Consider the following 15239-nt stretch of genomic DNA (forward strand, 5'->3'; position numbering starts at 1 on the left):
GATTGAGAGGGGACATGATTGAGCTGTATAAAATTGAGGGGCAAAGATAGCTGACACAGGAAAAAACTTTGCTCGTGTTTGTTGTTCCTCCACCAAGGGGAATTTAAAGCAAGGGGCAGACAGTTTAGAGGACATATGAGGAGAAACCTTTCACCCAGAGGGTGGTGGAAATCTAGAGCCTGTAAGGGTGATAGAAGCAGAAACCCTCAAAACATTTAAGCATTTAGATGTGTCCTTGATGCTAAGGCTTGAAACCTACGTGCCAGGTCTTGGAAAAATGGGCTTAGAATATTTAGATGTTGTTTTTGACCTGTGCAGACACGATGGAGCAAAGGGCCTTTTTCTCTGCTGTAGATCTCGGACTGTCTGAGCGAACCCTCTGCAGAATTGCAATGTCACTATCACCAGCTGATGGATTTCCATGTTGAATTTCACGTAATCAGAATCCTTAGGTTCTTGGTTTCAGTAGAGCAATTATGGTAAATACTAGAAATTTGCTATCATTGCCATGGTAAAATCTGAGCCTTTCCACTTCACCAAATGAAAAATTCATCTTACTACAAATTGATTGGAAGTATGCATTAATTCTGACTTGCGATTTAAAATTATTTTTGTTTTGTAGATATCACTCACCCCATTCCTGACTTAACTGGATACATCACTGAAGGGCAGGTCTATGTTGACCGCCAGTTGCACAATAGACAGGTAGGATGCATAGAAATAAGTTGAAAGGTACCTTCTAACAAGGTTTATAAGTAATGTGTAAGTTTGAGATTTAATTTAATGGTATCCAGTCAGTGGATCCATAAATTTAGAAGCCTTGTGTGTTTATGGCTTTATATGGATTTAAACAATTCCATGTCAAATGCACAATTGAGCTTGCACGTATTCCAAAATGTTTGTACAAATAATGAGCTAATTAAACCTTGACTTTTTGCTCTGTGCAAATTTGGTTTTTGGTGAGCTAAAGTAGCAGTGTAGCTCAACCATCTTCAGCTGTTTTCCCTCCATAGGTGAGAAGTGAGATGTTTGCTGATGACTGCACAAGTGCTCAGCACAATTTGTGACTTCTCAGATACTGAAACAATCCATGACCACAGGCAACAAGATCTGGACAATATCCAACCTGCAAGTTCCCTACCAAGCCAACCCCCAGTCTTGACTTCATTGTTGCTGGGTCAGAACCCTGGAATTCCAGTTTTAACAGCATTGTGGGCCTACCTATGGCTGATGGACTACAGCGGTTTAAGAAGGCAGCTCACCACTACCCTGTAAAGGGCAACTAGGGACAGGCAATAAGTGCTGGCCCAGCCAGTGATGCCCACATCCCATGAATAAATTTAAAATAAAGTAATATTTATTTCCTAAGGTACAAAAATCTCTTGGAGTTTCAGTTTATCTCTCGTGGGTATAATAACAGGTCAACACTGATCAAAACAATACTAGAATAATACCAGAACTGACGAGTTAATTCGTTTGAAAATTTGAACATGTTGGAGCCTCTTTGCTCAAAAAAATGAGAAAAAAATGAAACAAAGGTTTTAGAGCTATGAATCTGATGTGGCTGTGGGTGAGATCAGAACTTGGGTTCTTAAAGATGTGCACTAAAAACATTAATATAGAACACATGGGGATAAAAAAAACTTAACGAGAGTGGTTAGTATTTGGAACTCCCTACCTTGGGGGTAGGTGAGACAAAACATCAGTGTATTTAAGGGGAAAGTGAAGAAGCATAAGATGTAGAAAAAAAAGGGTCTATTAATGAGGTTAGAGGAAGAGTTGGAGAGGCTGGGATGGATCGTAAGTGAGTGGTCAAAGCATTCTTTTTTTAAAAAAAAGACAATGAAATTGATGCAGCAAGTGGAAAACTGTGCTACAAAGCGATAAATGGACATCATGAAGGAGCTGGAGATTCTACCATCAAGCAAGTTTTGAGAAGATTTGTAGCTCAGGTTGAGGTTCTGGATGTGAGTTTGCTCACTGAGCTGGAAGGTTAGTTTTCAGACGTTTCGTCACCATTCTAGGTAACATGGTCAGTGAGCCTCCGAAGTGCTGGTGTTATGTCCTGCTTTCTATTTATCTGGTTAGGTTTCCTTGGGTTGGTGATGTCATTTCCTGCGTTGGTGATGTCATTTCATGTTCTTTTTCTCAGGGGATGGTAGATTGGCTCCAATTCAGTGTTTGTTGATGGAGTTCCGGTTGGTATGCCATGCTTCTAGGAATTCTCGTGTGTGTCTCTGTTTGGCTCGTCCTAGGATGGATGTGTTGTCCCAATCAGTGGTGTCCTTCCTCATCTGTATGTAAGGATACAAGTGATAGTGGGTCATGTCGTTTTGTGGCTAGTTGATGTTCATGTATCCTGGCGGCTAGCTTTCTGCCTGTTTGTCCAATGTAGTGTTTTGTAGTATCCTTACAAACAGAAATGTATTTGACTGTATTGATGACATAGCTGTTGTAATGCATTGTCCAAAGCAGAAACTAGAAAACAATTAATTTTGCAGAGCCAGATCCTAATCTTTTTCAATGCCTTATACTCTTCAAGATCCGGCTGTTTTAAGGTGTGAACAAACTGAAAAGTAAAGACATTTTTCACACTTGTGCATCACTGTTTTCATGTGTATTTGACTTAGGATGTGCTTGTAGGCAAAACTGGGCTGCATTGAGGCCACATCAGTTATCTCAAAGCTCTATTTAACATTCATTTGTTAGCTGGCTTCCTTTGATTCAACTTTTTTTGATTCAAAATATTTGTCCTCTTAAAAATACTATAACTGGAGATATAAATACCATTAGTTGGTATTTATACAGGAATCATTTATATAAATATTTGTATAAGGAGAAATGCATTTACAATCTTTCAATTGATATGTTACAGATTTACCCACCTATTAATGTTTTACCATCTCTATCACGATTAATGAAGTCAGCAATAGGGGAAGGTATGACACGGAAAGATCATCCTGAAGTCTCTAATCAGTTGGTAAGGCTTTAAAATATTCAAATAAATGCCTGAATTCAAGTTAAAATTGAGAGGTATCCTATAACTCAAAATACTTTCATCTTGTTACTTTGGCAGAAAAAATAAATTTGAACTGTAAGGTTCTATAGTACTTAAAGCAGTTAAAGAAATCTTGTGCTGGTTTTATTTTACATAGTGGTTCATTGACAGGTTTCCTAATAATGGGTTATAACACCATGTTTAACAACTTAAACTTGAGTCTGAAATCAAAGTTTCTTCTATGTTCTAGCTTACAAAGCAAAGGTAATTATAACATCAGTCTTGGCCCAGTTTATGGCAAATGAGAGACTACGCCATAACACTCAAAATTGTGACTGATCCTTTTAGTGCAAAGTGAGTCGAGGATAAAGCCTGTTTTGAGGGTTGACATTTGCCTGAGGGGGTGCAATTTAGATTAGATGTAACTATCTCTTCAGGATATAGAGAGCAAAAAAACTGTTCACATTGGCCATCTCATTGATATGTAGTGCTTTGAGATATTGAAGCTTTAACAGTACTAAATGATGTATAAAAACTGAAAGAACTGTGGATGCAGTAAATCAGGAATAAAAACAGGAGTTGGTGGTAAAGCTCAGCAGGTCTAGCAGCATTTGTGAAGAAAAAAAATCAGTTAACATTACAGGTCCTGAAATGACAATTCTGATCTTTTTACTTCACTAAATGATGTGTGTGTATATATAGATTTGAATTTTCTAATAACTTGCTTATTCTATGCCTTAATCAACCAATGTCAGTTAAAAGTTAGTGAATAAGTTGTGAAATGTTCTCTTCCCGCAGTATGCTTGCTATGCCATTGGCAAAGATGTCCAAGCCATGAAAGCTGTGGTTGGTGAGGAAGCTCTCACACCTGATGATCTGTTATATTTGGAATTTCTGCAAAAATTTGAGAAAAACTTCATTGCTCAAGGTATGTTTATACACACACACATGCTCTCTTTACTCACCACATCACATACTTTGATGTAGGATCATTCAACTTTACCTAGTCAAACTTCTTCCCATGCTACCCCTGCTCAAGTCTCCAAACTTGGAATTTTTAGCTTCTCTTCAAATTCTTCTGATCCCTGCTCTGAGCGTACCTTGATCGTGACTCTCATCTTTTGTTGCTCAGCTCTGTTCCCACTAACCTGCTAGTCACCAACCTCCCTCCTTGCTCCTCATATATTTGATATTGTTAAAAGTTCACCCCCTTTTTATTTCCACCATTCTTACAAACTCCTGCCATGCTTCCAACGTGCCTTCCCTCAAATCATTTTAACATGCTGTCACGTCCCAAATCCTCACTCATCTCTCTTGCAGCTGCATCTTTGAATCTTTCCAATTGGATTTCTGCTCTGCTACAGTATCAAGACAAGTCTTGCCAAACTCTGAAATGACATCCTATTTGACTGACAAAGGCATGCTCTGATGAAGGATCTAGGCCCGAAACGTCAGCTTTTGTGCTCCTGAGATGCTGCTTGGCCTGCTGTGTTCATCCAGCTTCTCACTTTTTTTATTATCTTGGATTCTCCAGCATCTGCAGTTCCCATTATTACACGCACGCTTTCCCTCCACATTTTTCTACTTTGCAGCCTTTCATGCAATTGGCCTGATCCTGCAGAGCCTCTCCACTGTCATTCATCTGCTGGGACTGCTGTTGCTTAACTATCTATCTGTATCACTTTCAATGCTTTCTCCCACTCCTGCACTGTTGCCCTTTCTGTCCCTGAGGACCTGTCCATTGCCCCCTCCTAGTTCTTATTTACATGCTGCCTTTGGCTGCAGCATCGAACAACATGCACAGAGAAGGTGATAACACCCAGCTGTACGTCCCTTAAGACTTATTCTTACTAAATTATTAGACTGCTTCTCTGACCTGCAATGCTGTATGAGTAGATTAATTCTTCCAATTAAGTAATGGGAAAACTGAAGCCATTGATTTTTGTTCCCTGCCCCAAATGCTGCTGCTGACGTACAACCTCACACCCTCTTTGTGCCAGCAGTTTGAGATTAAACCAGTCAGCGCTCATTTGACCCTGGAAGTCATTTCTAGGCTTACTGAGGTTACTTATTTTACCTCTCTAACCTTTTCTGACTTTGTTCATGTCTCAACTTATCTGTTGAAATACTCATTCTCACCTCTTGATATGACCATTCCGTTGCATTCATGTCTGGTCACTTACATTGTAACCTCCATAAATTTGAGCTCACCCAAAACACACTTGAACATGTCTTAACACATCAAGTTCCTTTTACATTCAGCAGTCCTGTGATCACTGACCTTAGTGCTTATTTGGAAGCCAATCTTTAAGTTAAAATGCTCAGCCTTGTTTTCACAGTTCTCCATAGGCTTGTTCCTCCATATTACTGTAATCTTCAGCCTCAACTTTCCTGTATCTGCACTGCTTTGATTCTGGCCTCCTTTGGCATTTCTAACTTTAATTACTCCCCCATTGCTGGCTTTGCCATTTGTTGCTGTGGGAAGATTTTCTTTTCTCATTTCTCCAGCTTTCTGCCTCAATTTCCTCTCTCAAATCTCTTAAAATCTGTCTTTGGCAAAACTTTTGATCATCTAACCTAATAACTGCCCATATGATGTGGTATCATTTTTTGATTTATAATGCTTCTATGACGGACCTTGGAATGATGTTTTTTTATTTAGAAGTGCTTCATAAATGTTATTTAAGCGTTTTAAACATCTAGGATTTGCCAGATCTGCATTACTCAATTGTTATAGCACAAACTATAGTGCTACTCTCCACCTCCTTTTGTAGCTTTGCATGTTCTTCCCTTCTAGATAACAATCCAATTCCCTCTTTTAATGTCTGGACTGAACCTGTGTCCACCATACACTCGGGTAGTTCATCCCAGATCCTGATGACTTGTTGCTTGAAAATGATTTCATGTCATATTGCTTTTTTTTAAACTACTAATTCCCTTAAATTCGTACCATCCTTTCTCAAGATTGCACAAATGGAAGCTTTTTTTGACAGGTGTGCACACAGCATATTAAGATTTTGAATACTTCTATCAAATGTCTTCTCAACCTAGGGGAAAATAGTCCCAACTTCAAACAAACATGACTGGAGTTCCTTATGTTGGGACCATTCTCACTGATCTTTTCTGATGTCTTTCTAAAGTGTGGTCCTCAGAACAAGACATGATACTCCAGTTGAGGCAGAGCCAGTGCTTTATATCAGTTCAACAACTTTCTTGCTTTTATGTTCAGTGCCCCGTAAATGAAGTCTAGGATGCTCTGTGCTTTATTAATCATGCTCTCAACTGCTGTACTTCACTGCTTATGTATATTTACATATGGTTATCTCTGCTCCCTGATGAACTTTTGAACTTTGCCTTTCGTTTTGTCTTGTTTCTTTGCATTCTCCCTACCAAAATGAAATATTTTACATTTCTCTGCATTAGGTTTAATTTGCTACTTGTCCACCCATTCCACCAACGTATGTCCTTCTGAAATTCCACATTACCTGCAGTTCACAATGTTTCCACGTTGATTCACTTGAAAATTTTGAAATTATGCACTGTAGTCCAAGATCTGGTTCATTAAAATAACAGGAAGGATAACAGTACCATTACCAATCCCTGAAGAACTTTGATATAAACTTTCTTGAGTCTATGAATATTACCACTAAGGTTAAATTGACTGCTCTGTAGTTTCTGGTTTATCTTTGCAACTCTCTTTTTGACCACGGCTGTTATGTTTGCAATTTATCCATCCTCTGGCCAGACCTGGACTTTCAGGAAAACTGGAAAATTTTAGCCCCAGTGGACATTGCAGTCACTTCCCTGAGCAACCTTGGCTGCATCTTTTCAAGACCTAATGCTTTGTGAATATATCAGTGGTTTTGAATAGTGATATTTTAAGTGCACAGTGCTTTCTCACTTTAAATATTAGAATTTAAAGTTTCTCACTTTTGAGAAACACAAACCACAGCCCAAATAAAGGGGGGGAATTTTGTTTTGTTTTGCATAGGTCCATACGAAAACAGGACCGTATTTGAAACTTTGGATATTGGCTGGCAGTTGCTCCGAATATTCCCCAAGGAGATGTTGAAACGTATTCCTCAAAGTACACTGGCAGAATTTTACCCAAGAGATGCTGCTAAACATCAGTGAAATCGCAAATTAAACAGTGGAAGTTTTATTTTCATGCTTTGTAAGAATACATTTCATATTGAAGCATTCTATACTTAACACACTCCAGCAATTGTTTATAATTAATCATGTTTTTGTATTGTAAAAGTAGAAAGATATACAAATCAAAGTGTTAAATTGGAAGTCCATAAAGTCTGTTTGAAAAAGTCTGAGAATGCCAGAACTTGCAGAAAACTGTTTACAGTAATTGAAATCATTTGTTTACAATTTCTACCAGAGTACGCATAAAGCAAAATTTAAATTTATCTGGATCTATTGAAGATGAGAGCAATCAGTTTAACTGATCAAAATGGTAAGTATTCTCATCTCAAAAGATGAAGTGGATATACAAGAATATAATGAAACTATTTGCATCAGCTACCTGAACTTAATTTATCTTGAAGAAATTATTAGGATATTGAAAATTAATGTCAATTTATTGTTCCATAACTTGTTAGCAAGCACACAGAAATTATTTAAATTTTACTTTCCTATGCACCACATCTTTTTTCAAAGATAATTAACTGTGGAGGATATGTTGATAAGACTTTTGACCAAGTATTTTTCTTGGTGAATTATGGAGAAACTAACTCAAACAAATGGATTTGCATTTATTATATCCTTTCCTCTTATTTTCTTAACTTAAACTGAATTATTTTAATTTGTTTATAGCTGTATTTGTGGTGAAAATAGTTTTATTGCAAGTCATTTTGAACCAAAGCTGGTGATTAACTTGACTATTTAAATAGACCCAAATATGTAGAATGGAGCCCCATTCCATTTGCTCCAAGCAAAAGTATAAAATTGTAAGAATGAAGATTTAAGAATTTGGAATGCTTATTTTGTTCTTTGTGGCAAGATCAGATGATAGAGTTTTGATCCTTGTATATTATACAAGAAAATATGACTTAATTTTTATTCCTCATTAATTGTTCTTTTCAAAGCAACTTCATACTCAGTCTCATCTATAAGTGTCAAATTACTGATTATGATATAAACATCTGTTTTGAAAGTTAGTTTGTAGAGACCTGAAGGTGTGTACACTGCTGTTATCTTCCATATATTTGTGCAACGTTTATTGTGATGAAATAAAGTTAGAAAAAGTAGACTTCTAAATATTTATCTCATCAGGAAATCTCAAACTTTGCTAAAATGCAATCCTTTTTGCAGTAGATACAAAATAAAAGTGAATAGACTTTCTATTTATAGAACAAGACTGTTACTTCTGCACATCATATTCTGTTTTGGAGCATCAACATGTTTCTATACTAAGTTTTAATTTCATGCCAACATCAGTTGATTGGAATTTTGAAGGGGGCTTGCTTTTGTCTTAATCTGTGCTCTCGTTGTTCAAAATCACAATAAATGTTTCCATGTCCCATACTGGTGTCTTAGAGAGCAACATTTTCAGTTTTTGTGTTCTGTGATTGATTTTTATTATTGAAGACAATTTTACTTATTTTCACTCCTTCATAAAGTACAAAGTTATTCAAGAAATGACCTATTAAGAATCGAGCAACAGCGCCTCAAACATGGAAGAGAAAACTGAAAGAATTTAAGGAAAGCAATCGAGTAAGCTGTCAGTATATAAAAAATAATTGAAATAGTTGAATGAAATATGAACTGTTTTCCTCTGAACAATGGATGTAAAAAAATCAAATACTTTGTCTATAACCACCTGATTATTGTGCTGTGTAACAATATATCCTTTGACTCCCTTTTGTGAGTCATTTATAACATCTGCATTAAGATGAAGGTATTGTGAAATTCCAGTCCTGACAGTGATCGGATTGAATCAAAAATATTATTGCAGGACAACAAAGTCAAAATACCCAAATATATCTACAAGAAGGAGGGATACTTTTAAAGCAAAATGCTGTTCGTTCTGTATCTATCACAGGGTTGTTATCTAGCTTGGTATTAATATGCATGATGATTTGGATATACCCATGATTATGTGCATATGCTGTCACTGATCATAACAAATGTATCACATTGACAGTCAGAAAAAATATATGGCCTAAAGCATCACAATTAGGCATTTACTCCCAGTCCCTCAACAATCATCTCATTCAATCTTCAAGCTGCAAGCAAATAAAGACCAAGAATAGGTGAAAATTGGAGCTAGATTGTTATATTGCTGAATAGTTCGCCAGGAGCCAAAGCTATTAACAGTTCAACATTAAGAACGTGCACACATAGGTTTGAGTCTGTTTCACATGATTTCCTGAGTAGTTCAAACAGTGAGTAGATGTGAGGTATATAATTAACATTTGGTTCTTATCAGCTGGTTGGAAATGTTATTGGAGTTGATGGCTGGTGTTACTTGGCAGAATTTCTGTATTACAGTTATTTAAGAATAACAGTTTTTTTCAGTGTCTATTGGTTCCATCTTGTGATATCTGTTCTACTGGGCAGTATTAGCAACATCTGATAATCATTAGTTTTCAAGTGTTTTATTCTTGTCTTGCAACTATTTCTCAAACCATTTGGATGAGGAAAACCTGATATGTAAATTGTATCAGATGCTCTTAGCTGACTTTATTCAATTATATTAAGAAAATACATTTCACAAGTAAAGTTCCTTTTATACAGAATTGTTTGTGTAAGGAAATAGTTTACTGCATTTACTACTGGGCCTTAGAGGCTGCAAATGCAAAAGGAAGGTTATCTTTAAATGTCACATTGAATAATAGATTGCAGCCTATTCTTGGCACCACATGTCATGAAGGATATTCAAGCCTTAAAAGGAGCTCAAGAGGTTTGAAATGAAAACTAAGTGCTGAAAAAGTTCAGCAAGTCTGCTTGTTTTGCTTTTATTTCAAAGGAGACTTACTAAAATGGTGTCAGAAGCTAGTTCTGTTACAGAAAGACAAAGCCAGTACAGGAGATGTGCTTTGGCAGTTCAGAGATATGATCTGTGACGTCACAATGACATGAAAATTGGCAGTGAGATAAATAGTCAGGAAAGCCTTTAGACTACAAGACACTATAGACAGCACAGTTAGAAGGACTGAACAATACCACGTTGCGTTTCACCTTTTGATGTCAGGTGATACATTTTGAAAGGACTAACAAAGTGCGAGAGTAGATTTTTGAATAGTGAGACCGAGATCTACAGATCTTGGTTTGAAGTCCATAAGTCATTGAAGGCAGCTAGGTACGTGGATAGGCTGGTGAAGGCATGAGATACTTGCCTTTTGAGGCGAGGCCTAGAATACAAATGATTATGATTGAAGTTGTGTGTAATGTTAATGAGGCCATTGCTGTTGGCAAACTTGATGCTTTGCTATAGGAAGGGTGTGATTGCAGAAGGCAGAATGAGAAGAGATTCACCACAATGGGGCCTGGGCTGGAGCAATTTAGTTTTCTTTTGAAGCAATGCAGGCTGAGGGGATCTGATTGAAACGCAAAATTCTGAGGCAGTAACAAGATAGGGAGAAGCTTTGACATTAGAGGGGTCAATAAACTGTCACCTTCTTAAGTAAGGAGCAGGAAGTTTTTAGAATTTTGTTTTGAGGTTTTCTCCCCTAGCTCAAGAGTGATGGAGGGCTGGACCAATAGACTGACTTGGTATATGCAGCAACCTTTTGGATATTTTAACAACTAGTTGGCTGAACCCTTGAAATGCCTTAACATAGAGACAACGTGATGTGGGATTGGAATAAAAGGACATCGACTGCACCAGTCATCAAATGTGCTGCAAAAACCAACTGTTAGAGAGACAGGAAAATCAGCAATCACAAGACATTAACATAATTTTCAAATGATCCAGGGCATGATGACAACTTCTATGCAACACATTAAAAAGGTTCAGTGTATTATATGAACAACTTAACTACAGTGCCTTTCATGTAAAATGTTCTCGTACTTCATAGGGTCATTAGAATAAAGCTTATACCTAGCTGCATGGATAGAGAGGTGAGGAGCAGATAAATGGTGCTGGGGGGTGGGGGGGGGGGGGGGGGAAGAGAGAGAGAAAGGTGGGTAGTGGGATTTAAGGACATTTGAAACCACAGGCATCAATTACATGACTAATATTGGGAATGTTCTGGGGCCTGAATTGGACAAGTAGGGTTAGTTTGGAAGATTTTGGAGCTGGATGAAATTAAACAAAGGAAGGGAAGAGGCTATGGAGAGACATTCGAAAACAAAGAAAGATGGGATTACTACAAGTCAAGATGGTGCCTTCTGAAGAGTAAGTCGAAACACTGGTTATCACAAGCAGGATTTGCTATGATTTAAGACAGGGCAGTAAGAGTTTGGAAGATAGTGTGGAGCTGGATGAACCCAGCAGGCCAAGCAGCTTCTCAGGAGCACAAAAGCTGAAGTTTTGGACCTAGACCCTTCATCAGATAGGATCTCTCTGATGAAGGGTCTAGGTCCGAAACGTCAGCTTTTGTGCTCCTGAGATGCTGCTGGGTTCATCCAGCTCCACACTTTGTTATCTTGGGAACTGCAGACGCTAGAGATTCCATTATCTGAGTAAGAGCTTGGCTGTGGGTTTAGTATCTGGGTAAGCCAGCGGCAGACTCTGCTAATTTTTAAAAGGGAATTGAAGACGTATTTCGAAAACGATTTAATACGTTTCAACAGTAACATCGAAGGAAAAAGCGTGAGATTGATTGAGGTAGGCCTCTGATAAAATTGTCATCGTCCTTGAACTAGTTCTTTCAATGTCATTCTATGATTCCAGTGTGCTGTTTGAAAACTCAAAATGCGTTTCAGACGTTACAACACTACACTTCCGAAGTTTATATTTGAGAGAAGCTATTTGAATCCAAACTCTATATTTACGTGGATCAGTTTTTGAACTATCACCACAAGTTCAAACCCAGGGGTTGTGCCTTTGTTTTCCGATGGGTTCGCGGTTGCTCTCTCACTACCACTAATCTGCAATTACAGTGGAGCTCTTGCTGTGTAAAGGATCATCAGGGTTCAATAAACTAACACCGCACTTATCCTATCGAACTCGAACTAAGTTTTAAAATTACAGTATGAGATCAGCCGTTAGAGCAATTTTAGGCTTCAAGTGTAACGTACTGGCCCCCTAGTCTATTCCACACTTCCTATTATAAAATCTTCAATTGCGCGTCTGTTCCAACGTGGAGATGGGGAAAACAACATCCCAGTCGACAGCCCTTTGAACCCAATCAAGTTAATGGAAAATTTAAAATCAGTATTATACTGGTTTCTAAATACGGTGTGGAATTTGCTAACTGGTTGCTGAAAGGGCGTAAATCGACTTTTGTACAGCATGTAATTTTACACACTATACCGCGATTACACCCAAATTCCTTTTTAAATGTAATCATAAGCCCAGGAAATAAAAAATGACGGTTCAGGCCCAAACATTTGAAACAGGAGCTTAATTATAAGCACTTTATTTTTCAACCCCATCTAGAACTAGATTCCTTTCAATGAAACAATCCTTTTGTTCCCTGTGGCGTTGTTTCCAAGGTGTGTTCGAGAATTACCTGACTGCAGCTCACTAGGGAGTGAGGTCCAACTGGATGTGAGCCAGCATCGGGCAATCTCTCCGCTTCCTGTGAACATTTCAAATCCGGGACCGGAGTAACTCACTCTCAGTCCCGAGCAAAGATGGCCTCTGGTGAGGAAGAAAATCACATCAGAAATCCGAACGAATTGTCGAAACAAGGTGCGTGCGAGTATTAAAGAGGAGATGCATGTGGCGTCACGGCAGCTAGTGATAAATCCTGAAATGATTTGAAACATCCGAGACAAGGACAGAAATTGCTAGGAAAAAAAGGTCAGCAGATCTGGCAGCGTCTATGGAGAGAAATCAGAGTTAACGTTTCAGGTTCAGTGATCCTTTCTCCGTTCTATTGTCTGACCTGCTGACCTTTCTCAGCATCTACAGTTTTTTCGGCTTTTATGAAATATCTGAGATCCGGATCAAAACTTCGGCTTCCTCGCTTATTTAAAGAGGCTATCTTTTTCAGTCTGCCGATTGTAGACACTCTCAGGTGGTGTCAAATTAAATATCACATTTGGCACTTTTCAAGAACATTGGTAGTGCAAGTGGGAGGGACTGTCTGATTCTGTGTAGAAATAATTTCGCCTTTAACTTAATTTGCACATCTTATAAACTTATGTATGTGTGTGGATACCATATTTGCTTCAATGAAGTAAATCCATTAGAGGCCTCAGCTTCATTCTTGAGTGCATTCGACATTATAATTGCAGTTAAATCGGAGATGGATCTTGCAAAGTTCGTACATTGCCGTGGTATTATTGACAGATGTTACAATGTAACTCCGTTATTGCAGTGTTTTTAGTGGCAGATCTACTATCAGACGTTAAATGCTATGTGCAGCGATTAATGATGACCCTAATTTGTCAATGATACAATTATCACCCGTATAATCCTGGTATCAGCAATTTGCCAAAACTAATTATTTTTAAAATGCGTGTAAATCGAGCAGTTGTCTTGACGTGAGACCGTCGCTTTAAATAACTGGGATCAACAAACTACAAACTCCCTAATTTCCTATGCAAAGGTGCTGCCTTTCCTATGCAAAGGCAGCATTAAGTCAGATCAAGCAAGTTTACAGAATTGATGTTTTGAATTTGAGTGACGGAGTCAGTTACCTTTCAACTTTGTGACTTGGATCGGAAACTAGTTTGAACTGATGGTAAGAACCAGTTCACCTGTGGGAAATTATTGCGCCAAAATAGAAGATCTACTAATACTTAAACTGTCAGAATTTGTGAAATTATTCTTAGATTACTATTCTCCCTGTAGGTATTGCTTTTAAGTCTAGTTTTGTATACTATACTATACTATATACTGTTAAAGGAAGGGATTTTCATAAAACTTAACCAAAGGAAAACATCGATATAGCCACCAATGGGGTTGTTCATTGTCTCCTACAGCAGAATAGATTGAGACATTATAAAAATAAGGTACTAAAGAGAGAGAAACTGATTGCAAGTTGAAAGGAAGCTTTGGAAAAAAAATACAATATTTAGAAAGATGTTCAGTTATGATTTTTTTTGTACTCAACATGTTCAAATATGATAATAAAATGTGAGGCTGGATGAACACAGCAGGCCAAGCAGCATCTCAGGAGCACAAAAGCTGACGTTTCGGGCCTAGACCCTTCTTCATATCTTAGCATATCTCTCGGGGCAAGTAGGAACTAAACCTGCACCTTTTGGTGCAGAGGTAGGGACAGACCTCTTCACCACAAAACCTAATTTATAAGCCAAGGAAAGGAAGACAACTCAAGCCTTTGGAGATCGTAAGAACTGCCGATGCTGATGCTCAGTGTGGAGCTGGAGGAACATAGCAGGTCAGGCAGCATCACAGGAGCAGGAAAGCTGACGTTTCTGGTTGGGACCCTGCAGAGAATTTTTCCGAAAAGTATTTTCTGAGGAACGGTCCTGACCCCGAAACATCAGCTTTCCTGCTCCTCTGATGCTGCCTGGCCTGCTATGTTTCTTCAGCTCCTCACCGTTACTTCAAGCCTTTGGACAGAGGTTCTTAATTACCTTCTGAAGAAGGACTCAAAACATTAGCTCTGTTTCTCTCTCCACAGTTGCTACCTGATCTGCTGAGTTTCTCTAGCACTTTGTGTTTCTGATTTCAACATCCCCAATATTTTGCTTTTATTCTTAATTGGTCACATTCATGCTATTCTTTGGGGAGTCATTAGAAATAGAAGTGACAAAGAAAGTTTTTGGAAACATGACAGCAATCTTTCTTTAAAAAGAAAGGGCAGTAAGTTAAATGCAGCAAATTTTAAGCCAGTGAGCTTATCGTTTGATGTAGGGGAAGCCTACATCAAAAGAGGGTGGCATGGTGGCTCAGTGGTTAGCATTGCTGCCTCAAAGTGCCAGGGATTCAGGCTCAATTCCAGCCTTGGGCGACTCCCTGTGTGGAGTTTACACATTCTTCTTTTGTCTGCCAGGGTTTACTCCATGTGCTGCAGTTTCTTCCCACAATCTAAAGAGATGCAGACTAGGTAGATTAGCCATGGGAAATGCAGTGTTACAGCAATGGGGTGGGTCTGGATGGAATACTCTTCAGAGGGTCGGTGTTGACTCAAATAGGCTGAATGGCCTG

The 15239-nt window shown here is 38.3% G+C and overlaps 2 protein-coding genes and 1 long non-coding RNA gene across 4 annotated transcripts in view; 2 read left to right on the top strand and 1 right to left on the bottom strand.

The window, feature by feature from the left end:
• Window positions 1–8350, top strand: part of LOC125461762 (V-type proton ATPase subunit B, brain isoform-like) — a 61675-nt gene extending 53325 nt beyond the window's left edge. For both annotated transcript variants that reach the window (XM_048550917.2, XM_048550918.2), the window contains 4 exons: window positions 623–705; window positions 2876–2980; window positions 3797–3926; window positions 6990–8350. In XM_048550917.2, coding sequence (XP_048406874.2) covers window positions 623–705; window positions 2876–2980; window positions 3797–3926; window positions 6990–7132 — 461 coding nt within the window. In that variant the 3' untranslated portion in view covers window positions 7133–8350. The remainder of the gene's footprint in view (window positions 1–622; window positions 706–2875; window positions 2981–3796; window positions 3927–6989) is intronic.
• Window positions 1–12878, bottom strand: part of LOC132210782 (uncharacterized) — a 46820-nt gene extending 33942 nt beyond the window's left edge. The window contains exon 1 of the long non-coding RNA XR_009446965.1: window positions 12628–12878. This is a non-coding gene — a long non-coding RNA (uncharacterized LOC132210782). The remainder of the gene's footprint in view (window positions 1–12627) is intronic.
• Window positions 11553–15239, top strand: part of shtn1 (shootin 1) — a 90094-nt gene continuing 86407 nt past the window's right edge. The window contains exons 1-2 of the mRNA XM_048550919.2: window positions 11553–11780; window positions 12611–12809. Coding sequence (XP_048406876.2) covers window positions 12752–12809 — 58 coding nt within the window. The 5' untranslated portion in view covers window positions 11553–11780; window positions 12611–12751. The remainder of the gene's footprint in view (window positions 11781–12610; window positions 12810–15239) is intronic.

Source organism: Stegostoma tigrinum, chromosome 20 (assembly GCF_030684315.1).
Source record: "Stegostoma tigrinum isolate sSteTig4 chromosome 20, sSteTig4.hap1, whole genome shotgun sequence".
NCBI lineage: Eukaryota > Metazoa > Chordata > Chondrichthyes > Orectolobiformes > Stegostomatidae > Stegostoma > Stegostoma tigrinum.